The 27,814-nt window shown below is 41.4% G+C and overlaps 1 protein-coding gene across 2 annotated transcripts; it reads right to left on the bottom strand.

Annotated features, from left to right (window-relative positions):
* Positions 1-519: 519 nt before the first annotated feature.
* Positions 520-19,842, bottom strand: LOC141173892 (uncharacterized). Of its 2 annotated transcripts, none has more exons than XM_073658427.1 (12): positions 19,823-19,842; positions 17,486-17,660; positions 14,250-14,405; positions 14,028-14,164; positions 11,766-11,905; positions 10,212-10,400; positions 10,025-10,114; positions 9,409-9,498; positions 9,166-9,288; positions 8,615-8,746; positions 7,655-7,771; positions 520-7,571 (listed from the first exon to the last, which is right to left on the bottom strand). In XM_073658427.1, the coding sequence occupies exons 2-12, from the start codon at positions 17,644-17,646 to the stop codon at positions 7,446-7,448; spliced, it is 1,461 nt and encodes a 486-aa protein (XP_073514528.1). In that variant the 5' UTR covers positions 17,647-17,660; positions 19,823-19,842; the 3' UTR covers positions 520-7,445. The 2 variants fall into 2 exon arrangements, with proteins under 2 accessions (XP_073514528.1, XP_073514527.1); XM_073658426.1 differs by lacking the exon at positions 19,823-19,842 and adding an exon at positions 19,430-19,783.
* Between the last annotated feature and the right edge of the window lie 7,972 nt (positions 19,843-27,814).

Below are 27,814 nucleotides of genomic sequence, written 5' to 3'. Positions count from 1 at the left end.
TTTGTTTTTTTCTGTTGTTCCAATACACACAAAGGAAATAAACACGTCTATAATAAAACACGTGTAATTGTAATAATTTTCTGGAAGAAATACTTCATTTTCTGGAACAATTTCAAGGGTGCCAACACTTTTGGCCATGACTGTATACTGTATGCACTATTACTATTTACTTCAGGGTATTTGCTAATTTTGCTTTATCTTAGGTTATATTTGTGTCCTTACTTGTGCTCATATTGGATGAACAATTCACTCGAGAAGAATATAAAAAACAGATCCCAATTATTCTCACACACATGTATCAGGGTTTGTTTGTTTTTTTTCAATCTGTTTTCAATTGATGTTATTGGACAATATACTTGGGAAACTTCATGTTTTTTGTTATATCTGGGGGTTTTCTGTGGCATTTCGTGCGTCGGTTGTGCAATGTGCTGGACCTGTTAGAACCTTCGCCTTCCTGGAATGTCTTAAAACAACCATTTAAAATACTTTGCAGTGAATCAGTGCAATAAAGACCTCCAGTATTAGCTAATATTACCAACTTTTATTATCCAGCAAGTAAAGCTCATTCAGATACAGGTTTTATAAGTTGTGACTCTACATGTGGTTTATTTATTGGTCGGTAACTATGGAGCGGTATACAACCCGCGCACTCCTCTGGGGGGGTCTTTACAAGCTCTTTTACCGCAAGGCTTAAAAAGTTAATTCCATGTTTTCCCAACAACAGATACTGTTACCATGTTTAGTGCATCGCGACTGGCACCGGACGGGCACATTCTGAGTTCTCTCTTCATCTCTTTTCACCAGTAAATATAGATTATCGTCATCTTTTCTTCAGACTCGGTTCTGGTTCTAAAATAACTCTCGGAGCATCGGGTGATTAAGATATAAAAATAAGTCTACGAAACAGCACGAGAATCCTCTTTTGGTGGGGTTCGTCATTTTCATATCTACAATTCACGACATTGAAAACAAAATAAGTCATTTCCAGACATGGGTTACTATAGGGTCACATACTGAGACTCCCAAAATATAGACAAGCCTTAAATAAACTTTCTGCCAGCAGTTGATATATGAAATGAAAATGCCTTAGATTAGAAGATCATTTATGAGCTGAGCACATTCCTGTTAGTAAAATGTCCCAGGAGTCGTCATTGACTTTCAATGATTTTTTTTTTTTTCCGTACGTACGATAATTATATCCAGTTTGGCAAACTAGTTCCCACTTTAAATAAAACTTTTTGGCAAATTTAGAATTTTCCATTACCTTAATTTGTTTTTGTTGTTGTCTCTTCTATAATTTCCAAAACTGGATGAAATTGTGGGAAAGAACAGCCTGCAGTATTATCGTTGTGTCTCATTAAACCATTACTGTTCCTTAAAGGAGTATTATCAAGTTTGGAAGTTACTCCCCGATACACAGGATAGGGGAAAACTTTCCAATCACTAGGGGTCCAACCACTGGGACCACCAGCAATCCCGAGAACCGGGGTTATGAGTCCCCAGCTGAATGGAGAAGAGATCATTTATGAACAATGTAACTCCATTTTTTTATAACTGGAGTGCCGAAAATTTACAAGTCCTGCTCTTGTCTATCTCCGGTTCTCCCATTAAGAATATATGAAGTGGCAAACCGCATGATCAAACACCGCTCCATTCACACGGGACTCTTCAAAGACCTTTTTTGGGGGGTATCGCTGGGGTCCCCAGCACTAGGACCCCCAGGGATTGGAAAGTTTTGAAAACTTTCAAACTTGAAATACCCCTTTAAGGTAGACATTTTTCTTGAATGGAAGAGATTGAGAAGCTGATACATATAAATAACAGAAAATCAAAGCACCTATGTGTTCAAAGAATACTAAAAATTTACCCTTTAAGGACGTAGGCAATTTTTGTTTTTCTTTTTTCTTAACCCTCATCTTGCAAGGGCATTTTTGGGGGGTTGGGGGGCAAGTTGTCGTTTTGAATGTCTCCATTTACTTCTCTATATGTGAAAAGTTATGGAAGGAACTGAAGCTCAGAGTTCATAGAAGGAGACGACGGGACCTTCAGGATTTGAAGAGTGTTTGCGAGAAAGGATGGGTCAAAATCACACCTGAGTAATGCCTGAGACTAGTTTCTCCATACAAGAGCCAATCTTGAAGCTGTCATCACCAACAAAGGCTTTTGTACGAAGTATTAAATACATTTCAGTAAGAGTGTTAGATGGTCTGTTACCAACATCTGGTGATAATTTCATCTCAATAGCACCTTTAGAAATACATTTACTTAGGAAAATGGTGACGTGTTCAATACTTATTTCTCCCGCTGTTCATCCTAAGGATAAGCCATCAATGTTAAAGTCCCGGACAACCCTTTTAAATACTACAGTGCTGTTTCATAGAAATTAGTCATACCCCTTAAATGTCTTAAGATGGCAGCAAATTGTCATGCTTCTGGATTCGAACCCTTGATTCTGTGGTCGGCGTCTTTTCCCACTGAGCCACAACAGATACACCTTTTATTTGGGTGTTTTAGTTCTGTTATCTTTCTGTCAGTTTTGAGTAACAGGTATTTTTCATTTACTCTGTTTGTCTGTCCTATCACTTTTCGGGTGCAGCTTTAAATTCCTTCCCCTACTGGTGTTTCCTGCTGGTGATAAACTTTGTTGGATTCAATCACTTTGCAATAGTTTTGTGTGTGATGTCATTATTCCTTAGGGGACTGCTACTTTAGCGATCCTAGGAGCTGCTAAGGATATTCAGGGTAAGCCGCTGTCGAGTGGGGGCACCATTGCCTTATCTTAGGGTGTCAACCTCCGCGGTCAGACAAGAACGGACCAGGGTCAGAGAAAGGCGTTTCCTAGTCTGAACAGGGACCAGCCAGGTTCAGGTATTTGTCCCCCTGGTTTGTTATCCGTATGAATGTACTTTGGCAGATACAACATGAATACTGACATGACTTGTTCTATATATTCTTTCTTTCCCCTTAGCACACATAGCGTCATCATATCCCACAGCGCTGTACAGAGGATGTCTATATTCACATCAGTCCATCTCCCCAATGCAATTTCTCTATTTTCGACACACACACGCTAGCAGGCTGCTGTGTTTTTGGAACATGGAAGGAAACCGGAGCAAATAAAATAAACCCCCGGAAAAACAGTAAAACGGCATCTGGCTGGAATCAAAGAACGTTTTTTTTATTTATTTTGGGGGAACTTTTTAGACTCTAAGACAAAAGTGGATTCCAAAGGAATGGGAAACACAAATATTGCACTTTTTGGGGGGAGATTTTTTTCCTAATTTCTTTGATGCAGTTTCTTGGTCTCTTGCTGATAAATACACATCAGCTCCCCTCTGTAGCGATTCACAAGAAGTGCAGAGCAATCGTAGGAGTTTCTTTTTTTAAACTCAGATCTATGGCATACGTATGCAATACATGTAGCAACCACTGTGTGTCACTGTTGCTACACTGCCTCACAGCATACAATTGTTGTAAGCAGGTTTTCATGTTGATGCTTTTAAAGCAGACCTGTCACCAGGTTAAAAGTGTTCATTTTTTTCTCTTTTCTTATTCCTGTTGCTCCACTATGTATTTCATTTTTTTCCTTTTTTAAATCCACCATACGGTGCCAGGGATATGGGTCTTTTTATTCAGTGCACATATTTTACAAAAGGGGTGTGGCTCAAAGATAATAATGCAAAGCAGCCTAAAGACACGCCCCCGAGGATCCCGTGAGCCACATCCCCTTAATAAAGACCATAAATAAAAAGGCCCATATCTCTGGAACCATATGGCGGCTTTAAAAATAAGAAAAGAAAATGAATACTGGGGAGCAGCAGGAATAAAATAAGAGCAAAAACTGTCTACTTTTGACCTGGTGTCAGGTCTTCTTTAAAGTGCATCTGACAGCTGTCTCAACTTCTAGTATCAGCAGTACAGGAGCTCCCAAGTAATGATTAATGCAGGTTATACATCAATGACAGATTCTCGTGGGTCCCTCCTCCCTGCTGCTGATGAATCTCTTCCCACCTAGCCTGACAGACAGCTCCTCAGTGTCCTTCCACCCTGCTGATGATGAATCTCTGCCCACCTAGCCTGACTGCTCCTCAGTGTCCCTCCTCCCTGCTGCTGATGAATCTCTTCCCACCTAGCCCGACAGCATCTCAGTGTCTCTACTTATTGCTGCCAAATCTTTACCTACCTAACCTGATTGACAGATCATCAGTGTCCCTCCTCACTGCTGCTTATTGTCTGCCTACCTAGCCTGTCTGACAGCTTCTTCATGGCCCTCCTCCCTGCTGATGATGATGAATCTCTGCCCACCTAGCCTGACTGACAGCTCCTCAGTGTCCCTCCTCCCTGCTGCTGATGAATCTCTTCCCACCTAGCCTGATTGACAGCTCCTCAGTGTCCCTCCTCCCTGCTGCTGATGAATCTCTGCCAACCTAGCCTGACAGCTCCTCAGTGTCTCTACTTATTGCTGCTGAATCTTTGCCTACCTAACCTGATTGACAGCTCATCAGTGTCCCTCCTCACTGCTGCTGATTCTCTGCCTACCTAGCCTGTCTGACAGCTTCTTCATGGCCCTCCTCCTTACTGCTGATGAATCTCTGCCCACCTAGCCTGGCTGAAAGATTCTCAGTGTTCCTCCTCCCTGCTGCTATCTCACACTGCTGAGTACAAGCTGCATCTTTCATTCAAGCTGGATAGGCAGAGACTGAATACACTCAGACTTGTGAGCTTTCTTTATCTGGATTCCTAAACTTCTCATTTCAACATCACGATTATATGGCCATTCTAAAGTAAATTGTCATAGTAAGTACACCAGCCTCATAGTGTCTAAGTGATCTATTTAATAATTTATGCAGTTTGCACTGTGAAATCCGACGACCGGTGTCTATTTTGTTAACTACAATCATACAGGTATATTACAATGGAGAATTAAAATGATAATACTTGGGAGGGTTTTTATAACCCTCAGAACTTGTGACAAAGTAACTTTATTGGTATCAGAACAGATGCACTGACGACATACATTTCTGTCTCTAGATATTAAAGCCTTTGGATTGCAATACTGTCATTTATAATAAAATATACGGTAGAATAATACTTTTTTTTAGCACTTTATAAACCAAATAATTGTTACTTCCCACTATATGCATTAATAAAAAGCACTTTTGTAAAGTCTCTGGGGGAGAAATTTCCAAAATTTGAGCAGTCACTACAAAATGTTATACCTGCAAGTGTTGTATCATAGCAAAAAGTCAGATTTCGAAAAAAGAAAAAAAAAGTTTTTTTTACATTTATGGAAGTTTTATAAAAATGTCCTAAAACATTTTGCTCAATAGCAGGTAAAAAAAACATTATTTTATTTTTCTTCCAAAAGCCATAACTTTTATTAATCTTCCATCGACAAATGAAGGCCTTTTTTTTTGCGAGAGGAGGATTTATAGTTTTGAATGAAACCATCAATTTCTCCATATACCGTAATTTATTGAAAAATAGGAAAAAAAAATTCCAAATGTAGAGAAATAAAAATAAATTCGCCATCGCTTTTTTGGGTTTAGTTTTACGGTGTTCATTGTGTGGTAAAAATGACCTGGAGTAATAATTCTTCAGGTCAGAACAATGACGGCAATACCTAACTTGTAGAGTTTTCTTTTTTATAAGAAATTCATAACTTTTATTTTTAAACTTTATCAGAAATTCATAACTTAAAAAAAAATTGTTTTGTTTGAGTCGCCATTTTCTGAAATGTGTAACTTTTTTTTTCCAGTGATGGAGCTGTACGAGGGTTTATTTTTTTGCGTGATTTTATCTATACAATTTTGGGGTACATCACTTTTTATTGCATTTCTGGGAGTCGTGCGAAGACCAAAAAATGGCAATTTTGGAGTTTTTTGTTTTTTTTTGTCTTTAGTGTTTACCATAAGGGTTAATTAACATTTTCAAGAATCAAACTTTTTACGGACTCGGTGATAACATATATGTTTTATTCTTTAATTGGGAAAAAGGGTGGGATGATTTAAATTTTTATATTCTTTTTTCTATATTTTTACATCCCTTAGAGAACTTGAAACTGTGATCGTTAAAATATTGCAGCATTTAGAAGAAATGATGATCTTCTATAGACCCCAGCCTGTGTGTGGGTTTCACAGTGGGGTACAAAGATGGTCGTGGTGGGGGTGTAGCGCGGGGGTGTGCCGCTGTCAAGAGATTGACGGTGGCATTTAAGTGGTTTAACAGCAGAGATCGGAGCCAGCTCCGGTCGCTGCTTTTAGAGTCAGGTACCGGCTGTGTAACACAGCTGGCACCCGTCGTTAATGAAGCAGGCTCAGCTCCTGAGCCTGCTTCATATACCTGTATGTCACAAGTCAGGAAGTGGTTATGTTTTTTTTTTTTAAGTATTGATTTGATTATCATCCCTTGAACCATAAAGTTTTAAGGTTTGTGCATGTAGCATTACCCTCTACCGGACTGGGAAGTCTCTACAGGTGCATATTCTGTTTTAAAATGTTAGAAATGTAAAGGTCTTTTTGTGTAAGGTTGGCCATGCACATTAGTCAGTCGAACGCTCATTCAGCTAACAGCTATCCATCCAGACTCACATACATGTGCACGCTCAGTCCATCAAGCGTGCATATGTTCTGGATGGAAATTACAGAAATGTATATACTTGTGTTATCCATATTACTGCTTGTAATAAGAGTAATAAGACAAATCGTCGTGGACATAATATATAAGGGGGTGGCAGGGGACCTAAACCGACGATCCAAGAAGTCCATTCAATTGTTAGAAATATAAAAAAAAACTTTATTAATTAAAATACAGTCAAGTAGGGGAAATACAGACGCACACTTGCCCCCTGACGAAGGCTGGTCTGAAACGTGCGTCGGAGCGGATGCGCAGCTAGTTGGAGCCGCTGCAGTGTTGGGAACTTGCCTTAGGTAATTAGTATTGGATACTGTTCTATGTTATATTACCTTTGTCTAGGTCCACTTGGACACTTGAAATTCATCATTTGGCTTTCACTGCAGGTTTATCTATATGTGTTATAGTACATATTAGGTTTATACAGGTTTTTTGATGCCCTTATATTATATACTATTGCTCCTAACCTGTGCGTCCCTTGCACATTCGTTCAGATTGCATGTGTGCTCCTCTATTTACCCTACTTAACTGTATAAATTTTAATTAACAAAGATTTCTAACAATTGAATGGACTTCTTGGATCGTCGGTTTAGGTCCCCCTCCTCCACCTTTTGTAATATGTTCTGGATGGGGAGAGGAGAGTGATCTGCTACCAGACATCTCTGTCAGCAGCTTATCTCTCCTAAAAACAATAGGATTGGGCAAGGTGAAATCCATACATATCAGATAGTTATGTGGCCGCACCAAAATTAATGTGCAAAATTTTGGTAAAATTGTCAGGGCTCTGGTTGGGGCCGACAGAAGGGCAGCAGTTATGCTATGAGGTCCAGTGGTTTCTCTGCCAGGAACAGGCCCCAGCGCTGATCGCCCAGACTGCAACGATGAAGCTTTTCCTTCCAGCCTTCAATAATGTAGTTGTAATCCTCTTCGGAAAAACTCTACATGGTGGAGAGAGAGACACAGCGTAAGTGATCGTACATCCCTACAGCTCGCGTCAGCCTCATATGGACAGCTCCGTTACCTCCAGGAACTCCTGCTTTATCTCCTGTGTACGCGACAGCTCTTTGTTAAGAACTTGTACAAACTGTTCTGTCCGATCCAAAGCCTGAACTCTGACAAAACCGACTTTCTGCAAGAACTGAGGAGTGATACGAAGGGTTACAAGGAGACTCCAGAGCGGGACACATTTACTATTGTGAGTGCTACTTGTCTTAGAGCGTTTTGCAGCAAAATTAAATTTCCCTTGATTTTTACAAAAAAAAAAATTCAGATTTTCTCGAACTCAAACTTTTTGCAATTCGCTCTGTGAATTTTCAGAAAAATGGCCGCCAACTGACCGCCATTTTGCTGAATTGTAGAGGATCGGGAAAAGGATTAAAAAAAAATAATAAAATAATACTAACCACACAGCTCATCTATCTTGATATAGCCCGCTGTCCGGTGACTTCTTTCCGCAGCTGTCCAGTGCACAAATTCCTCTTCTGGTGCCGAATAGGCCTCTGATGTCAAGTCGAAATTTGTGAATCGCTTGACAAGGTCTTGGGCAACACATGTTGTGATAACGTGCGTCGTGACACCAGAGGCCTATTCGGAGTCAGGGGGCATCGGAAAAAAGAGGTCGGACTACGCAGATGACCGGATGGTGGACAGATGAGTAGTGTAGTGAGTATTCATTTTTTATTTCTTTTTTTTTAAACCCTATGTTTATTAGGCTCTGGGGTCTATAAAGACTCTAGAGCAGAATAAAGACAATTATAATCATATTGAATAATTATTGAATTCGAGCAATCTGGCAAATTGGAATCTCGGCAGATTTGCTCATCTCTATTCATGTTTCCCATTGAATTGAACAGGCGCCATGTTATACCACATCCCACCTGTAGTGGCCGCCTGCTGCTTTGCCAGGGATGCCTATTGTCCAGATGGGAAAATTTTTTTAGCTTTAAAATATTAATATCATAACTACCATGTTCTGAATTACCTGGCCATACTCCGCAGGTGTGTATAGAATATATCCTCTCTGCTTCACATACTCCTCAAACACTGGAGACCAAGGCCGTTCACCGCAGCAGTAATCTGTGATTAAGAGCTTCCCTCCAGGTTTCAGCCAAGACTATAGGAAAGAAAAAAAAAATCAAATGTATGGAAAAGTAAGAACTACAATTTTTATATAGTACCTAAACTTTCATTTTTCATTTCTTTTTATAATTTTGTCCATTAGTGGAAAGTTATGAAAATTTGCAAATCACTTCATTAGGGGATTTTTCTTTATTCCTGTAAAAAAAATTGTATGTAAGTGTCTTCCAAACCCCTGCAGCTGCATTGATATCAGAGCGTATTCATTTGGAGTACAGATGATGACAGTGATGGGTCAGTTCAGCACTTGTGTTGCTGCAGGAGATTGGAGCTGACTCATCACTGCCATCATCTGTACTCCAAATAATTATGTTCTAATATCGATGTAGCTGAACACTACTCCAAAAGGCGACAAATCTGCATTACAAAGTCACTCAAGTTTTTATTGGCTCTTACAAAGAATTTCCTAAAAAGTGCTCCCTTGTCGTTGATGTGCAGGATGGTGTCCCGGCTGTACACCACGTCAAATGACGCTTCAGGGAAGATTCTTCTTGTGGCATCTCCTATTTCAAACTGCACCTGTGGGTATGAGAAGAAGCATTTATCTATCTTAATAATAATCAGATTACGGAAATCGGGTCGAATCTATTGACGCTAAAATTCTCCAACCTATCCAACAGGACCAGTCCCATAACTCACCTGTGGAGTCTTCTCCAAGATAGCTCTCTCCATGGCGATCTCCACCATGTTAGACGACAGGTCCATCCCGAGGACTTCAACACCATAAGTCTGTTGAGAATACAAAAAAATTAATAAAAACCGTCAAAAAAACATAAGTAGCCAACATTTTGGCTATGTTTAAATGTGTTACTCCAAAATAATCAGAAATTAAATACATGTATGTAAACATTAAATGTTTTATTTAAGTACACAACTACACAAAAAATAAAAATTTATAATTAAAATCAAGAAACAATTAAAGCAAAGGGAGGCCGATGAGAGACACAAAATAATGAAGATAAGGAGACCACACGAAGGGTAGCCACCAGATGATGATGACGACATGTATATATATGCAAATATGTATATTCACAAGCTTAATTACACTGCAATTCTGAGAGTTAGACCTATAGAAATTTGGCGCAATGTAATGCACACAAATAGTGCAATGTAATACACAAAATTAAAATCAGTAGTAAAGAGATAAAGATGCATTATATTCAGTCATACCCAAAGATAAAAATAGAATGTGACAGCATATCGGCCTCCACCTCCGTTTAGGTAGTGTTATATAAATGAATTAATGTGACCCTACCTTGGCCATATAGAAGTCTCCTCCGCCGATGCCACAGCCCACATCAATGACCCGCTGGCCCTGGACCAGATTAAGCATGGCAATAAACTCCTGCAAGTGAAGAAAAGAGATGATTCCCTGCATCTTAGGGACAGTATCACCCATGCTACTACAAGCCCCTAATATTCTTCTTCTGCATGTGCCTTACCTTGGTGGTTTCCAGTCCTCCAGTGCTCACAAAGCCATCCCCGAATATCTTCTCATAACGGAGTATTCCTTTCCGAGAATACTGCTGGTTATCAAGGAACTGCTGAAACGTCGTATAACCCTGGTGCCCATCGGCATCTCGTGGGACTTTCTGCAGCATCCAGCAAACTTGGTTCTGGTTCTTCTTTATCTGTGGGGCATAGATAATACACCATGTAGAAGAGGAGAAGTCGTATGATGGCAGTGGTATAAGACGTGAGTGTAGGAAGTAAATGGCGTAAAAAAAAAAAAAACACATGGAAAACTGGAATAGATTCACGTGGAACAGAAACAGTCCATTGTGAATCTGGCCTCGAATTCCGCAGCGATATCCACATTTCACATGTGGATTTTGGGGCAGATGTGCCACCAATTTCATTTAATGTAAAGGATGAAATCCACAAGAAGTATTGATTTAAAATCTGCCTCTCGTGTCAAGTTATGTTTTTTTCCCAACTGTCCGTTTCCCTTTAAATGGGTTCACCTACTAAATGCATAAATCACCTATCCACAGTATAAAAGATCAATGTACAAACTGCTGGGGTCCAATCATTGGACCTCTTACCCATCCCAGGAAGAAGGGTCCCAAAGTCTAAAAGCAATGCATGCTTTATAGGAGATAGTTTGTGATTGTACATTTTAGCTGATTAAAGGACACCTGTCACCAAATTGCAAGACTTTATTAAATAGATCTCTTATGCATGATGAGGCTGGTGTACTTACTTTGAAAATCCAGGTTAGAATTTCTTTATAGTCATTTTTGAAACTTTTCATGACGAAAACTAAAATCAGCATTCTACCTAAATTCAAAAAATGCCCGTCCTAAGATCAAGATTATACAACCAATTCGACGTGGAAATTCAAAGTAGGTACATCAGCCTCATCAGGTCTAAGGGATCTTTATCAGTATGGTATGCAGTTTATAGGTAGGCTGTTATATGGTATGCAGTTTGTATTAAGAAGTCTGGAGACAGACCTCCTTTAAAGGATTTGTCCCTCATTTTCCCTGGCTCCCTGCTTGCCGGGGAACAATGAATTTGTGATTGATTGACAGTTTATGTTGTGGCCTGGTTGCACCGCTGGTCCGAACTTTGCACTCTTCCATGCTGCAAACAGAGGCAAATCTGCAGCATTGGACAGGTTCAGAGCAGCGCTTACAAGCTCTATTGGAAAGAGCTAGTAAGCACTGCACTCCTTGCTTCGGAGACTGGCCACCACTGCAGAGGTGGCTGGTAACCTAAGCAAAAAGTTGTATATAAGAAAATTAAAAATCCCACTTTTCTTGAAAACAAAGAGGGTATTTAATAACGGGTAAATTGCAAAGTAGTTGTTTTTACGATCACTTTTGCAATTTTACACATTTACGATGATGAAAATAACCCCTCTAAATTTTCACGGCCCATCCATTTTACCCCATGTGCTGTATAGACGTGAAGCTCTACAACACGTGGCGCTTTGTACGTGGACAGGTGACCACCAGAATAGACAGTAATGGATGTAGACGCTGCCGTCTCACCTTTATATAGGTCTGCACAGACTTGGACATAACAATCTCGAAACCTTTGTCTCCAGACTTTGAGGTGACAGATGTGAGGAGGTGATTATACTGAGCGGGTGTACGGTACACCGTAGGGTTAAATGTCCGCTCACAGTCCCCTGAAAGCAAAGAATTTTATCCATTAATGTCTGCACACAAAAAAACTTCACGACATTGAGATTTTCCATTTTTTGCGTTTTAATTTTTTGCTCCTCTTCTTTCCAGACCCATAACTTTTTTATTTTTTGGTAAATATGGCCGTGTGAGGGCTTATTTGTTGTGGGATGAACAGTACTTTTGAACGGCATCATTGGTTGTACCATATCGTGTACTGGAAAACAGGAAAAAAATTCCAAGTGCATTGGAATTGTAAGAAAAAGTGCAATCCCACAATTGTTTGTTGTTTTTTTCTTACTATGTTCACTAAATGCTAAAACTGTCCTGCCATTACGATTCTCCGGGTCATTACGAGTTCGTAGATACCAAACATGTATAGATTATTTTTCATTTAAGTGGTGAAAAAATATCCAAAGTTTATATATTTTTTAAAATATTTTTAAAAACATTTTTTTTTACTTTACTCTAGCTTCAACAGTATCCATGGGAGAGTGGAAGCTGCGATCATCAGATCGCCTGTGTGTAGCAAATTTGCTCACTTGCTATGAGCGCCAACTACTGGGCAGCGCTTATAGCATGGCAATGACAACCGCAGGGGTCTCCTGCAGACCCCGGGTTGCCATGCCAACCCATCGGCGACCCGCGATCATGTGACCCGAGCACCGATGGGCGGAACTTATGACGTCCTTCCGCCACGGCCATGCTAAATGCCGCCATCAGAGATTGACAGCGGCATTTAACATGTCAACAGCCGCGGGTGGATAAAGATTCCACCTGTGGCTGTTGGGGGCACATGACAGCTGATCTGATCAGCTGTCATGTCCCCGGAGAGGTGCAGGCTCATCGCCGGAGCCTGCGCTGAAGGGAGAGACACAACGTGTGCCATACATGTAAGGCGCATGTCGGAAAATGGTTACGCGTCCCAGTTCCCATCATCTTGTGAAGCCACAGCCCCTCTCCAAAAACACAATAAAAAAAAGCTATCAAAATGACATATGTACCCCAAAACGGTATCAATAAAAAATTGGGATCAGCATGCAAAAAACAAGCTTCATACAACTCTATCGACCAAAAAAACATCAAGGATTTCAGAAAATGACAACACACACCCAAAAATTAGTTTTTACAAAACTTAGATTTTTTTTTAAGCCGTGAAGATAAATTTTTTTTTTAAAAAATAAACATAATTTTGGTATCTCCGTAATCGTACTCATGGCGAATCATATTACCAGATTATTTTTACTACATAATGAAAACCACATACGCGAAAAGAATAAATAAATGGTGGAATTGCAGGGGTTTGAGAGGGTTTCACCATTTCACACCACTTGGAATTTTTCTCTCCATTTTTTCAGTACATTGGATGAATGAATAGTGTCATTCGAAACTACAACTTGTCCCTCAAAAAAAAAAAAAAAAAAAGCATGTCATTGGAAAAAAAAAAATGTTATAGCTCTAGGAAGAAGAGGAGAAGAACAAAAACAAAGCCCAAAAATGAAAAATTGCCCAATCATGAAGTGGTTAATTATCTGTGTTGTGTGACATCATTAAGTGTATTGTCCAATAATGAAGAAGTTAACTATCCGTGTTGTGTGACATCACTGTGTATTGTCCTTGTGTTATGATCCTCGCTGTGACATCATCGTGTTCAACATTATCTGTGTACTATGACATCACTGTGTTTACATGTATAGTGACATCACGGTCCTGCTTTATGACATCATCGTGTGCATTATTTCTCTCTTTTTACACATTGTACATCAGTGCAAGTTGTGTTATGTGAGAATTCGGATGGGCAGTCAAGTCGCCATTGATAATCATGTAATATATGACTTAAGAGTCGGTGCGAAACGATGCGTACGACCTGGGCTATCGACCATGTCTGCAATCTGCGGCAGAGGGAAAGGAGCCCTGAGAACTGCTTCCTTACTGACGGCATCCATGGCTCTTATCTTGATTAGCTGGCCTTGTGCAAGGTCACATGTGCATCATACCGCAATGATGACATCATCCCAGGTTGGCTAATCAAAGGAAGAGCCACTGATGGAGTCAAGAAGGAGGCGGTTCTCAGAGCTCCCATCTGGGGTCCACAGATTACTGATGGACCGACTCTAATGTTCTCACCTGACTGAAAAAAGCAGGACTCTCTAAAGAAGAGATAGCCACCCGGTCTGAGCCATCCCAACATCTTCTGAATCAAGGCGACCAACTCTTCATCCGTCAGATACATGAAGAGCCAGTTTGAGAAGATGAAGTCGAAACTGAGGAGAAGAAAGGCCCCATGAAAATCCGCACGTTCCTTGGATGTCCATCATGGTGCCATATTGATCTGACGTCACAACTCACGTGCCGTTGGGAAGGTCCAGCAGGGTGACATCAGCTTGTTGAAACGTAATGTTCCCACGGTAGCCGTTGTCTTCACGATTCTTGTCGATAAAGTTCTGCATGAAGTCCACCGCGGTGACATTGCTTGCCAACTTGGCCAAGTGTCCTGTATAACGACTGAAGAAAATGTTTGGGGTGAATAAAAAGCTTGATAATTCTCGGCAGACTGCAAGTCCCTTAAAGAGAATGTATCTTCATAAAATGACCTAATGGTTTTTCTTTCCTTCATATCATGAACTTTATTAATATACAACATTAGTAATCTTCCAATTTTCATATTGACCACTGGGGGGGGGGTTTAAACTCCTACTTCCTGTTCTTTCAGGAAAGAGTATTCAGCAGGCTCCTTATCATGAGAGGCAGGATTACAATGACAGCTAACAGGTCTATGGACAGCAGATAACACAGGATCCATCAATCACAATGATAGACCATATCACAGCTCCTCTTCCCTTCACAATGACCTATTCACATGCTCATGAGGCGCTTCAATAGGGTCAGAGTCTGCTCATTGTGGCTAATGTACATGTGAATTTCCTGAAACAACAGGACGTTATAGAGTCTTAAAATAGTGGCCAGTGTGAAAATTGCAAGATTTATATATTTATTTTTAATACAGATTGTGAGATACATACAGTACAGACCAAAAGTTTGCACACACCTCATTTAAAGATTTTTCTGTATTTTCATGACTATGAAAATTGTACATTCACACTGAAGGCATCAAAACTATGAATTAACACATGTGGAATTATATACTTAACAAAAAAGGGTGAAACAACTGAAAATATGTCTTATATTCTAGGTTCTTCAAAGTAGCCACCTTTTGCTTTGATGACTGCTTTGCACACTCTTGACATTCTCTTGATGAGCTTCAAGAGGTAGTCACCGGAAATGGTCTTCCTACAATCTTGAAGGAGTTCCCAGAGATGCTTAGCACTTGTTGTCCCTTTTGCCTTCACTCTGCGGTCCAGCTCACCCCAAACCATCTCGATTGGGTTCAGGTCTGGTGACTGTGGAGGCCAGGTCATCTGGCGTAGCACCCCATCAATCTTCTTCTTGGACAAATAGCCCTTACACAGCATGGAGGTGTGTTTGGGGTCATTGTCCTGTTGAAAAATAAATGATGATCCAACTAAACGCAAACCGGATGGAATAGCATGAAGCTGCAAGATGCTGTGGTAGCCATGCCGGTTCAGTATGCCTTCAATTTTGAATAAATCCCCAACAGTGTCACCATAAAAACACCCCCACACGATCACACCTCCTCCTCCATGCTTCACGGTGGGAACCAGGAATGTAGAGTCCATCCGTTCACCTTTTCTGCGTCGCACAAAGACACGGTGGTTGGAACCAAAGATCTCAAATTTGGACTCATCAGACCAGAGCACAGATTTCCACTGGTCTGTTGTCCATTCCTTGTGTTCTTTAGCCCAAACAAGCCTCTTCTGCTTGTTGCCTGTCCTTAGCAGTGGTTTCCTAGCAGATATTTTACCATGAAGGCCTGCTGCACAAAGTCTCCTCTTAACAGTTTTTGTAGAGATGTGTCTGCTCCTAGAACTCTGTGTGGCATTGACCTGGTCTCTAATCTGAGCTGCTGTTAACCTGCGATTTCTGAGGCTGGTGACTCGGATAAACTTATCCTCAGAAGCAGAGGTGACTCTTGGTCTTCCTTTCCTGGGGCGGTCCTCATGTGAGACAGTTTCTTTGTAGCGCTTTATGGTTTTTGCAACTGCACTTGGGGACACTTTCAAAGTTTTCCCAATTTTTTGCACTGACTGACCTTCATTTCTTCATATCCACCAGACTTCTGCACAACACAACTGATGGTCCCAACCCCATTTATAAGACAAGAAATCCCACTTATTAAACCTGACAGGGCACACCTGTGAAGTGAAAACCATTTCCGGTGACTACCCCTTGAAGCTCATCAAGAGAATGCCAAGAGTGTGCAAAGCAGTCATCAAAGCAAAAGGTGGCTACTTTGAAGAACCTAGAATATAAGACACATTTTCAGTTGTTTCACACTTTTTTGTTAAGTATATAATTCCACATGTGTTAATTCATAGTTTTGATGCCTTCAGTGTGAATGTACAATTTTCATAGTCATGAAAATACAGAAAAATCTTTAAATGAGAAGCTGTGTCCAAACTTTTGATCTGTACTGTATATATCTCTATATCTATATCTAGATATATATAACACTGCAAAAAAAATTAACACAAAAAAATGGGTTTTTTTCAATACAGATTGTGATAAAGAAAAAAAACACTGCCAAATATGAAAAAAAATACATTTAACACAAAAAAGCCTGATTTAAACAATAGGTGCTTTTTCTGATGAAACATTCCCCATAGTTCAGTCTCCAAAAATTCTTAATTCTGCACTGGATAGGTGATAATTTTTAGACCCAATGTAAGTCAATGGCCCTGTGGAAAAAAAAGGATAACAACAGAAGTCATCCATGCGCTGTTTTATTTTACTGTTTGATGGATATAAGAAATTGAGATTTTTCACACGTGCCACAAGGATTGTAAAAGCTGATACACGGACCAAAAATGAATCCGACACGCTGAATAAAACTGGATCGTTTTTCATGTTTAGAAAAATAAGAGGATGTGTGAAACTGGCCAAAAGGGAGAAAGTGAGACCGGTCACTCCAGTCAACTCATCCTGCCATGATGGGGATCCCAGGAAAAAAACATGGATATAAGTCTATGGTTCTGGCAATCAATGGGGGACCAAGAAGTGGGATTCACAGTAATCAAAAAATTATCAACTATCCAATAATGCCGCTGGCCACGGTCGTCATGGCGGGAGAACTCTGTGTGCACGCGCCACAGCCTCCCGCGCTTTTAAAGGGCCCTTGCCCTTAAAAGCTTTTTTTCCCTTCTCCTTCCTCACTATGCAGCGGCGGGGCCCACCTGGCATTTCACCAGTACCCCGCCAAGCCAGTCCGACACTGAATGTACAGTTAAAAAAAACTTTGTAAACTGAAAACCTCCTTTAAGACTCAGTGTTCACTCCTGCAATCTGATCCTGCAATGGCAATATTCAGCAGAGGGCATCAACCATTTTTATTCTATACATTAAAAATTTAATAATCGAGCAGATCGTGCAACAGACACATGAACAACATGCAAAGGCCGAGGATGAGTCGTCTTACACCCAAAAAAAAACCAGACTGCGCCTCTTACCCTATCCCAGCCCCAAGCTCCAATACGTTCAATCCATCTAAACACGGCAGCAGCGAGATGATCTCCGGCTTCTCTTCTTTCGATAAGAGCACAGCACTTGAATCGAGCATCATCTCTTCTACTGTAGCGTCCCGGGAATGTTCTTCCCAAAACTGAGTCATTGTCTGTCTCACCTCTGCAAGGAAAGAAGATAAAATAAATGTTATACAGCCAAATTTCCTTTTAAAATCTACCTGGAGCCCAATGCCCCATCACCCAAGCTGCTCCGTGCAGTACATATTAGATGGGAGTCGCTCTCCGTGACACTGATGATGGTGAAGCATCATATTTGCACTGGGCATAAATGGCTCTTTCTAGACAAATTTATTTATTTTTTTTTAATTTGTGCTTAATGTATTTTATCTGTGATACATTTGTACAGAAGCAGATATAGTAGAATTGTTTCCTAATATTGTTATTAATTATTACTTTGTTTATTATTAATCTTCAGACAATTTTTCATCTTAAGTGTATGGGGACCTTTAGAAAAGAAAGGGTTTCTCCGGGCTTATGATAATAAAATAGATTATCAATATGAGATTGGTGGGGGTCCAACATCTGGACCACCAGCACTGTTATATCACACCCTGTTATGAACAGGGCGGCACTGCACAGCGCCATTCAATGTACAGTGGTCAATGCTGAAAACTGCACCTCAATCTCTATTCAAAAGGGTATCCAGTGTCGGATCCCCAACGATCCCTATCCTAGAATTAGGTCATCAATGTCAGACGCCCGGAGACCTCCAGTGAAAATGTCAAAATAAATGGGGAATTCTGGATGAAGTTCCGCTCTTAAAGATGGTTACAATATGTTGCATTCATATTACGCTCAGCACAATATAGACCTGTAGGATGGATCTGTGGAGGACACAGCTGCCAGGAAAATGAGCCCCAGCTGCTCGGCCTCCAGCAAACATTCCTGGAACTCAGGAGAGCGTAAGATACCAGCCTGAGACAATCAGAGACTGCACACCAAGGGCTTCTGTTATTATCTCTGCCAAGGCTGAGAATGGGGGCTCTGACCCCCAATCAGACCTCAGGTGGCGCTGCCAGCACCCAACCTGGCACCAGCTGCAGGATAACGTGACACGATAAAAGAACTCACGACCTGTCTGCAGATGTTTGTAATCTACAAATTCCAGTTTGCCCTTGCAATGAATGCTGGGACTTGTAGTTCACAACCATTCAAACTATGTATACACCACATGGAATGGTAGATAAATCTATACAAGATCTAAAACCACAAAAAAATCCTTTAATCAACTCCCTGGACTCTAAGGACTTGTCATCTCTTCCTCATATTCAGTAACGACTCTTGAGCAGCCTTACTTGTGTCACTCCTCTGTTGTTCCTCCTGGAAATTGGTGAGGATGTGGCCTTTTATTTGTGGGGGAAGGGTTGCCCCTGCACATGTGACAGGGGTGACATTGTCAAGGGTAATGGTATAACACACAGCTGTCAATTTGTTCATTCATTGCTAGGAGGAATAACAGAGGAACAGCCCCAAATAGAATGGATGTCAACGTCAATCACCGACATTATCATACCACTATAGATAGTGTAAATATATATATATATATATATATATATATATATATATATATATATATATATATACTGTATATCTTATGTATATATAGATATATACTGTTCCCCAAAAAAGGTAACAAGAATAAAGATACATTTTTTCCCCACAAACACAGATCTTCCCTTATCTCTAATGACAAAATTAAAAGTTTTCCAAAACTTTTGCAGAGCAACTTTAACTTGGTAGAAAGTTTTTCCCAGACATTAGAAGAGGTCACAGATCTAGTAACACAATTATAAATCCAGTCAGATGATAAAACTTTACCCCTTATGACATCACCTACCAGTCACTCCGCCCCCAGCCCACGTCACTCACCATTTGCCATGTTTCCAGCTGCAGAATGACGTCACAGGAGCAGAAGGTATAAATATATAATCTCCTACAGTGTTATGCAGAACAATCTATAATAATATATATACACAATCTATAATATATATATATATACAATCTATAATAATATACTCTCCCTATAATTATGTATTATATCTATCTAGCACAGTCTATAAGTGAACGCTGAATTAATAAGAGTGCGGCTCCTGAGTATCACTGTATGTATGGCTACTCTAGTTCTGCTGAAGCTCCTGCTGTATCTATTATATCTCCTGCCCCGAGGCCTCATCCGCACGACTATTCGTGGAAATGAGGAAAAAACCGAAACATTCGCTATTTAAAAGGCAAAGTCTGCGCCACCTCTAGAATGACAGCGACCTGAGTGACGTCACGGGAGCACACGGACACCGCAGGCTGCTGATGAGACGGAAACGCCCATCTGTGCGCTGATTGGTGGACAGGCGCTCAGGCGGTGAGAAGCCAATGAGATAATCGGTGGGAGGGGCTATTATGCTGATGAGGCTGCTGCTAGCGGAGGTCATTCAGTTCAATGCGGAGGAGGCGACAGAGCGGTCGGGCAGTGAGGGGCCCTGCTCTGAGGGGACGGTTCCAGTCACGGCAGCGTACACCTGTTCCCTACGTGTCATTTACCTCGTGCTGTGTGTACACTGAGGTGCAGCCCCTTAAGTGACAATCACACCTCACTTTTTTTACTTTTCCGTTAAGCTGTTTTATTATTATTGCCATTTTGGGGTCTATTGATTTTTTTTTTTTTTGCACCAATTTTACCATTTCGATGTATATTTTTTTCGTTTGCTGTTCAGCACATGGCATAAATGTTTCCGTATTTTATTAGTTTGGAGACTAAGGCTATGTGCCCACAATGCAGAAATGCTGTATATTTTTTCCGCTTCTCCCTGGCAGGAAAAACGCATGCAGATTGTACATGCAGATTGTACATGCGGATTGTACATGCGGATTGTACATGCGGATTGTACATGTGTTTTTCCCGCCAGGTAGAAGCGTTTGTCAAGCGTTCTTCACTTGCATTTCCGCATGCGGGTTATCAAGCGCTTTCCAAGCGATTTTAGCATCACTTGGAAAGTGCTTGACAACTTGGTCACACTATATAAATCCATGCAAACGGCATGGATTTATATAGTGTGACCAAGTAATAGTTAAAAAAAAAAAGAATAAAAATGGTAAAAAATAAGCATTATACTCACCTTCCGATGGCCTCCCGGTGTTTTCTCCACTGCGTCCGGGGTCTTGCACTGCTCGCGGTGGTGTGAAGGACCTGCGGTGACGTCATTCAGTCATGTGTCAGGTCACATGACTCAATGACGTCATGGCAGGTCCTTCACAACACCACGACTCATACAGCAGACCAGACAGAGCGGTGAAAACACCTGCGGGACATCAGAAGGTAAGTATAATCTTTATTTTTTTATTTTAAATTCTTTTTTTCACAGGTTCTATGGTACCCAGGTCTGGAAGAGAGTCTCCTCTTCTCCAAACCCGGGTACCATCAGCACATTGAAACGCATAATATCCGTGTGTGCAAATGTGCTGACACGGATATTATGTGTTTCAATGCAAGTCAATGGCGGCGATTACGCTGCGTGTCCGCAAAATTAATGGACATGCTGCGGATTTTTCCACAATGATAATCCGCAGCGTAAATTTCCGCAGCATGTGCACAGCACATGCGGATTATCATTGGGGACCATGGAGCACGTATCACCAAGAATTTTTTAAGCGTTTTCGCTGCGGAAATTCCGCAGCAAAAACGCTTGAAAAACGCATAGTAGGCACGCAGCCTTACGCACCCGGTGATACCAAATATGGGAAAAGTAGGGTCATTTGAACTTGAAATTCCGCGGCAAAAACGCTTGAAGAACTCATAGTGGGCATGCCGCCTTAGCATGGCCTACTTATGTGTATAATAAAGCCTTTACCTTAGGCTATGTTCACATGGAGCATTTTTTGCAGCATTTTTTTCTTTTATGTAAATTGACAGCTGCTTTTTAGGGTTCGTGCCCACGATGCATTTTTCAAGCATTTATGCTGCGGAATTTTTGCAGCATAAACGCTTGGGAAACGCTTGGTAATCCTTGCCCCATGGTCCCCAATGAAATTCAGTACTTTCAATGCCCATGCTGCAGATTTTTCCACAGCGTTTTTGATGCGCTCAAAAATCTGCAGCATGTCCATTATTTGTGCGTTTACGCATGCGGAATTGCCATCTACAATGCATTAGAAAATGCATGGCAATTCCGCCTGTGCAAAACACGCGAAAAACGCATGTTTCCGGGAAAGGAGATGCAGAAATGAAGCGGAAATTTTCTGCTTCATTTCAGCATCATGGGCACATAGCCTTATAGTACCAGCAGAAGCAATGAGATCTCAGAAATCTCCTAGACACTTTTGTTTTGGTCTTCCTGACTGAATTCAATAACTGTGGTGTTTTTTTAAAATCTGCAGCATGTTGATTTTTTTCAGCGCTTTTGTAGCATTATTTTCACCCAAAACACAATGAGAAAGGGAACAAAAATGCTGCAAAAAAAAAACGGAAACATTTTTTTTGCCACATTTTTGGTAAATAAAACTAACTTTATTAAACATGTACTGTAGACAACACACGTGATCCGCAGCAAAAAAAACGCGGCAAAAATGGCATTTTTAATGTAGTGTTTTTACTGTCAAGAGAGCAGGATTTGGCTACAGAAAAAGAGCAGCGAAAATGCTGTGTGTGAACATAGCCTTATAGTGCTTGTCTCTGAAACTGAGAGCAAACTCTGCGTCATATCATTTCACCTGGTCTGCGGTCACTGTGTCAATGTGGGTGCGCACAATGTGGCTTCGGATGCGCTCTAACACCTGGCTCCTGCTTGTCTGTGGCTCTTGCTTGCTGTACTCGGAAGTATAGCGAGCGAGTAGCTTCAGTGAAGAGCAGCTTCTGATGTGCAGCCGCCATCTGCTCACATGATCGGTCAGCGCTTGCACGCCCAGCCGCCGTTATTTTAGATGTAGAGGTAAAATCTCCAACTTGGCTTTAAAGGGGTTATACATTTTTCATCCCTTTTGGCTCACACCAGCTCCATCTATATCGGCAGAGCCACTGATCCCAGTAATTGTTTAGCATTGATTCGTGGTGTTGTGCAACGCCCTCTAGTGCTCAGAGCAAGAACGGTAATGCTGGCCATCTACTATATAATCGGCTTATCCCGTCTGTCTGTCCGTCCAGGAAATCCCACGTGGCTGATTGGTCCGGTCGCGGCCAATCAGCGACACGGGATTTCAGAACAAGATGACGGCCGTTAGCGGCTCATCTGCCGCACGGAGGTCAGCGGCGCTAGCCGGTGATCTCCCGGCTGCTCGCAGCCGAAGTACCCCGACCGGTGGCCTAGGCGGCGCTGCTCCCCAGTCCTCCCTTCACACTTGCCGTCGGGAGATCAGCGGCCCTAGCCGCTGATCTCCCGACGGTAGCCGCATGGAGGTCAGCAGCGATGCAGCCGGTAGATGACCGGCGCTAGCCAGTCATCTCCCGGCTGCTCGCAGCGGAAGTACCCGCACAGGCAGCGCCGCTCCCCGGTACTCACTAACACTGTTTGCTGATTGGTCGCGGCCGCGACCAATGAGCGATATTGGCGTGAAATTTAAAACACCGCTGTCCTGAATTTAAAGTAGTGCACAACCCATTTAAACACTGCTTCGCTGATTAGTCGCGCCCGGTCAGCCGCATACATATTCTAGAATACCCGATGCGTTAGAATCGGACCACCATCTAGTACAGATATAATGGCTGATGGCCAAGCTTTCTTTCGGATGATAGCTGTCTCATCCAACTACTCCTTAAACAATAACATTCAGCTTGAGGAGCATTCGTGTATTTTCAGAAAAGTTGCTGCCAATCGGCTCTGGCAGCAGCTTATTTCCTAATGAACTAAAGGGTCAGACGTTAAAATTCAAACTACCAAATTTATATCCCCTGACATCATCTGTGAAGAGGGGAGAATTGGGTGGATTCTTGCTGCCCAAACCAGAGGCAGCTAAATCAGATCATGTCTACATGATCGCACCAGGTATGTTCTTCTCTGTAATGCTCCCCAGCGTTTCGGAGAAGGAATAGTTTGAAAGTCGACACTACTCTATCACTACGCCCGGCTGGTTTCTCACTGATCTGCTCCAGGTGATTGACAGGTCTCATGCTCAGTACAGAAATGCAAAAACAAGGGGCCATAAGGGTATGGACACATGTTGAGTATTTCCAGCAGATTTTTCTGCAGCAAAATCTAGCGTGTTGCCATGAAAAACTCTGGGTAAAATACGCATGTTTTTTGCGTGTTTGTTAGATGCATTTTTTCTTACTTTTTTTTCACTATTAATTTAAATGGGTGAAAAACGCTGAAATAATTGACAAGAGGCAAATTTTAAAAAAAAATTGCTTTGATGGTACAAAATCCGCAAGGAAAGAATAAGCAACATAAGCATGAGATTTCAGAAATCTCACTCATTTTGCTGGGACTGTAAAGCGCTGCCTATTTTTTCCCTTGGCAAAAAACACGCAGGAAAAAAAACGTAGCGTGTGAACAAGCCCTAAGTGTAATGTGCAGGTGCACATTAACAGACAGATATAACCTAGAATAAAAACAATGTAGGCACAAGGCCGTAAGTAAATACATTGTAACATGTAAATAACATAGAGTACTTAGTTCACTAAAGCCATCCCACCGCGACCAGGTGTACCCAATCAGGATGGCCCCCAAATCTAGTAACTCACCTCGCGATGTGCCGATGGGGGCAGAGCAGGACCACGACACGACTGTGCTTAACACCTTCCTGTGGAAAGCTGAGTAAAGTTGCTCAGCCCAAGGGGGCGGCCACACACCCAAATATTCTGAGTACAAGAAACTAAAGGGAAACTAAAAACTAAGGGCCAGCACACCTGTTAGCATAGTACATGGTAGTATAGTAACACATGTATATAACATAGGGCACTTAGTTCACATTTTTTTGATAAAAAAAGCATAAAAGCCATCCCACCACAGCAAGGTATACTCTATCTGGATGTCCCCTAACTCGAGTAACTCGCCTCTCTATGTGCTGACCATTCCTCAAAATAGGTGCCTTGTTTTTATTCTAGGGTATATCAGTATCACATGGAAGCAGCGCTGGGAGACATCAACAGTATAAGAAAGAAGAGAAAAGACTCAGGATATACAACCATGCACACCCAATATTAGAAAAATGAAAAAATCTTTATTACATGATTACAGACTGACAACACAGAAAAATAAAAACAATTAAAAACAGACAAAGCATAGCAATATTCATAGGGGAGGAATAATGTAGTGTTCCAAAGTAATAAATCCCCCTAAAGCCACAGGTATCATTTAATATAATATATTTACCATCTCATAATACAATAAGGCTTATTGACCAAGCTATGTCACCCTAATAAAGGGTGGCACAGTACCACTAGACCAATTAAGGATAATAAACCATGTACTCCCAAATAATCGGACCATACATAATGATAAATAGATCAAAGAATAGAGGAATGAGTGGAAGTAGTAGTCTGCTTAAACTAGGGGCCCTTGTAATATCAGCGTATGTCAAAACATATCATCCCACCTGGTATACGATATGGGATCATGAATGAAGGCCCTATATATAACCAAGCAGACACTCTTAAGTGGTCAAAGGAAAAGGTCAAAAATAATAAAGAGACATCAACAGGGAGGGGTGGAGGCTCTTCAAACTATATATTCTCTGAACCCCCGGAGCGTTTTAGAGAAAAGCATACCCGGCTGCAATCGTGCAGCTAGACTCTGATTCATGCCGCATGCAGTTTGAGCAGCATGAATGGAGTGACAGGTTCCCTTTAAATGAAAAGCCTACACGGGCCCGATTCATGATTTGTGATTTTTTTTTTTAATTCACTTTTCTTTCTTGTCTCATGGTATTCGCTGACATTTCTAGCGCTAAATTTGGAATTTTTTAACACAAAATGATGCAAAAATTGCGCTAATGTTTCTGAGGTACATAAAATCGCTTTGCGGAGGAAAGGGGAAGAAACTACAGTACATTTGCTCCAAAGTTTACAACTTTTCAAAAAGTCATAAATGATGAATCAGGTGGAAAAAATCTGGATACCCTAAACTGCGCCCAGAGTGGCGAACTAAAAAAGAAAAAAAACAGATTAAGACATAAAAAAGTGACTTTAAAAAAAGCGCAAATGGAAAGATGAATATGGTGCGAACAAAAAAAAGCGCAAAGCACTGAAAACTCTGCAAAAAAGCAGACGCAATTTCTGCGTATAAAGTATAAGGGTCTATACACTCGTAGAGGTGCTTAGACTCTCACCGGTAACAGAACTAGACACTCGGTAACAAGCGGAGAATATATTTTGCTCACGTATAATTGTTTGTTTCACAAGGAGCATTGCGGTAATAAAGCCGTATCTGACCCTGCATATCACCGCTGATGTCTGCTAATGGGCCGAGAAGTGTGACATGTGGCTTCCCTCCCGCTTCTCTGCTCTCTTGTTGGAATTGTTTCCAGACAGTGAATCTGATACACTGTAAGTCTTCAAAAAGACTCAATAAAACTATTAATTTGAGGATCTATGCAGGAAAAGATTGTGCTGGGACATGTAGTTCTTCAGCTGGAGCGTCATTGCTCTGCTGCCTTCATTCAACCTGCCTGAAGCATATACATCGACAAGAGCAGACAAAGAAGCCTGGTGGAAAATCACAGAGACTCTCCCTCCCTCCTCATATTTGTCTTTTGTTAACTTTGCAAACTGCAACTAAGTGGAGCGATTACATCAGAAAATGCCAGATCACAGTGACTCGCTGCATGCGGGCGCCGCTCTGCTTCGTATCACAAAACACTTGTAGGTAAAACAGTTTTGTACCTATAACCTGACGTTGAATGTTGTGTCAGATTTTGCCGGGTTTTAGACAGTCGTATTGAAAAACAGGACAATCACGCCAGGAAGCGACTCTCTTCGCGTACTTGTCTGCATAGCAGACCAGGGCCAGAGCTGCCTTTCATTACATGCATTATTCCGGTCCATGCTGGTGCTGTGATAGTTTTCCATACAGACCATTGGTCCATATGGAAATTCGGCCATGTATATTGTCACACTGGCTATAACGGGTCCGCGTGCTCTCTATTTATAGTCCATGGCAGACACGGACCAATTATACGCTCGCTCATCTGTTCAAAACCCTAGTCCAACATCTCATGGTCTGACTTTGGACTTTGAAGTCTGGATTGGCCGCAGGTTTCCCAACCCAAACTCAGGACTGGCTATAATGGTCCGTGTGCTCTATTTATGGTGCATGGCAGACACAGACCAATTATACGCTCATCTGTTCAAACCTTTAGTCCAACATTTCATGGTCTGACTTTGGATCGTAAATTTCGGATCGGCCACGGGTGTCCTGACCCGTACTTGGGACTAGCTATAACGGGTCCATGTGCTCTATTTATGGTCCATGGAAGACACGGACCAATTATACTCTCATCTGTTCGAACCCCTAGTCCAACATTTCATGGTCTTACTTTGGACTGTAAAGTCTGGATCGTCCACGGGTTTCCTGACCCGAACTCAACAGTCTCATATAGACCTATTAGGCTGTTGAGCTTGGATCATATAACCTGTGGTCGATCCGGATATCACAGCGAATACTCGGACTGTGACTGTCGGACGTGCGAAACTGGTCCAAGACTGGATTCACATCTGCACTGATATTTTCTGGTTTCTGATCCATTATAGAAACAAAAAACCCGGAAATAAAGGAAGCAATGAACTAGTTGTATGAAGGCAGGCTCGGACGGGCCCACAGGCGAACAGGAGAATCCTCTGGTGGGCCCTTATGCAAGAGTAAGCCACTTATTCCCAACATGAGCAATACTTGGCCAATACATTCATTCGCTTTGTACAGACAAAAGCAGGATCTCATCATTCATTCGACCAACTGCCTAGTTAATTTTTATATAGAAGCAGAAGTAAATTTGAGAAAGAGGGTAATGTAATATTTGCATGAAGCTGAACAGTGGGCCTCCGAGTGAATGCCACCCCAGTCCGACACTGTATGAAGGACACAGATCTCGTAATATTACTGAAAAAATAACCCTGCCTGCTGTACTATTATTCCGTACCCTTTTTTGATGCAATTTAGACTTTGCCCTATTTACACAACTTAACCATATTAGTTCTTCTGTTCCCGGTCACTTTTCATACGTGGTTCAGACCTATACCCCTGTTAGGTGAACACTTTCTCCACCTCATCACATTACTGGGCAAAGTTCATAACTTCCCAGAACTCATAACTGTAATCTGTTAATGGACTAATG

Source organism: Phyllobates terribilis, unplaced genomic scaffold, assembly GCF_046119375.1.
Source record: "Phyllobates terribilis strain yellow unplaced genomic scaffold, ASM4611937v1 Scaffold_13__5_contigs__length_258822181, whole genome shotgun sequence".
NCBI lineage: Eukaryota > Metazoa > Chordata > Amphibia > Anura > Dendrobatidae > Phyllobates > Phyllobates terribilis.
Note: the sequence above shows the minus strand (reverse complement) of the source record. Positions and strands in the feature narration are given on the sequence as shown.

Excerpts from the sequence above, each read along its gene's own strand:
- LOC141173892 (XM_073658426.1), bottom strand. Across the intron at positions 9,499-10,024 it reads GAGACTTCTATATGGCCAAG|ACTTATGGTGTTGAAGTCCT; the intron begins GTAGGGTCACAT and ends TATTCTCAACAG. Across the intron at positions 9,289-9,408 it reads TCTTGGAGAAGACTCCACAG|GTGCAGTTTGAAATAGGAGA; the intron begins GTGAGTTATGGG and ends TCATACCCACAG.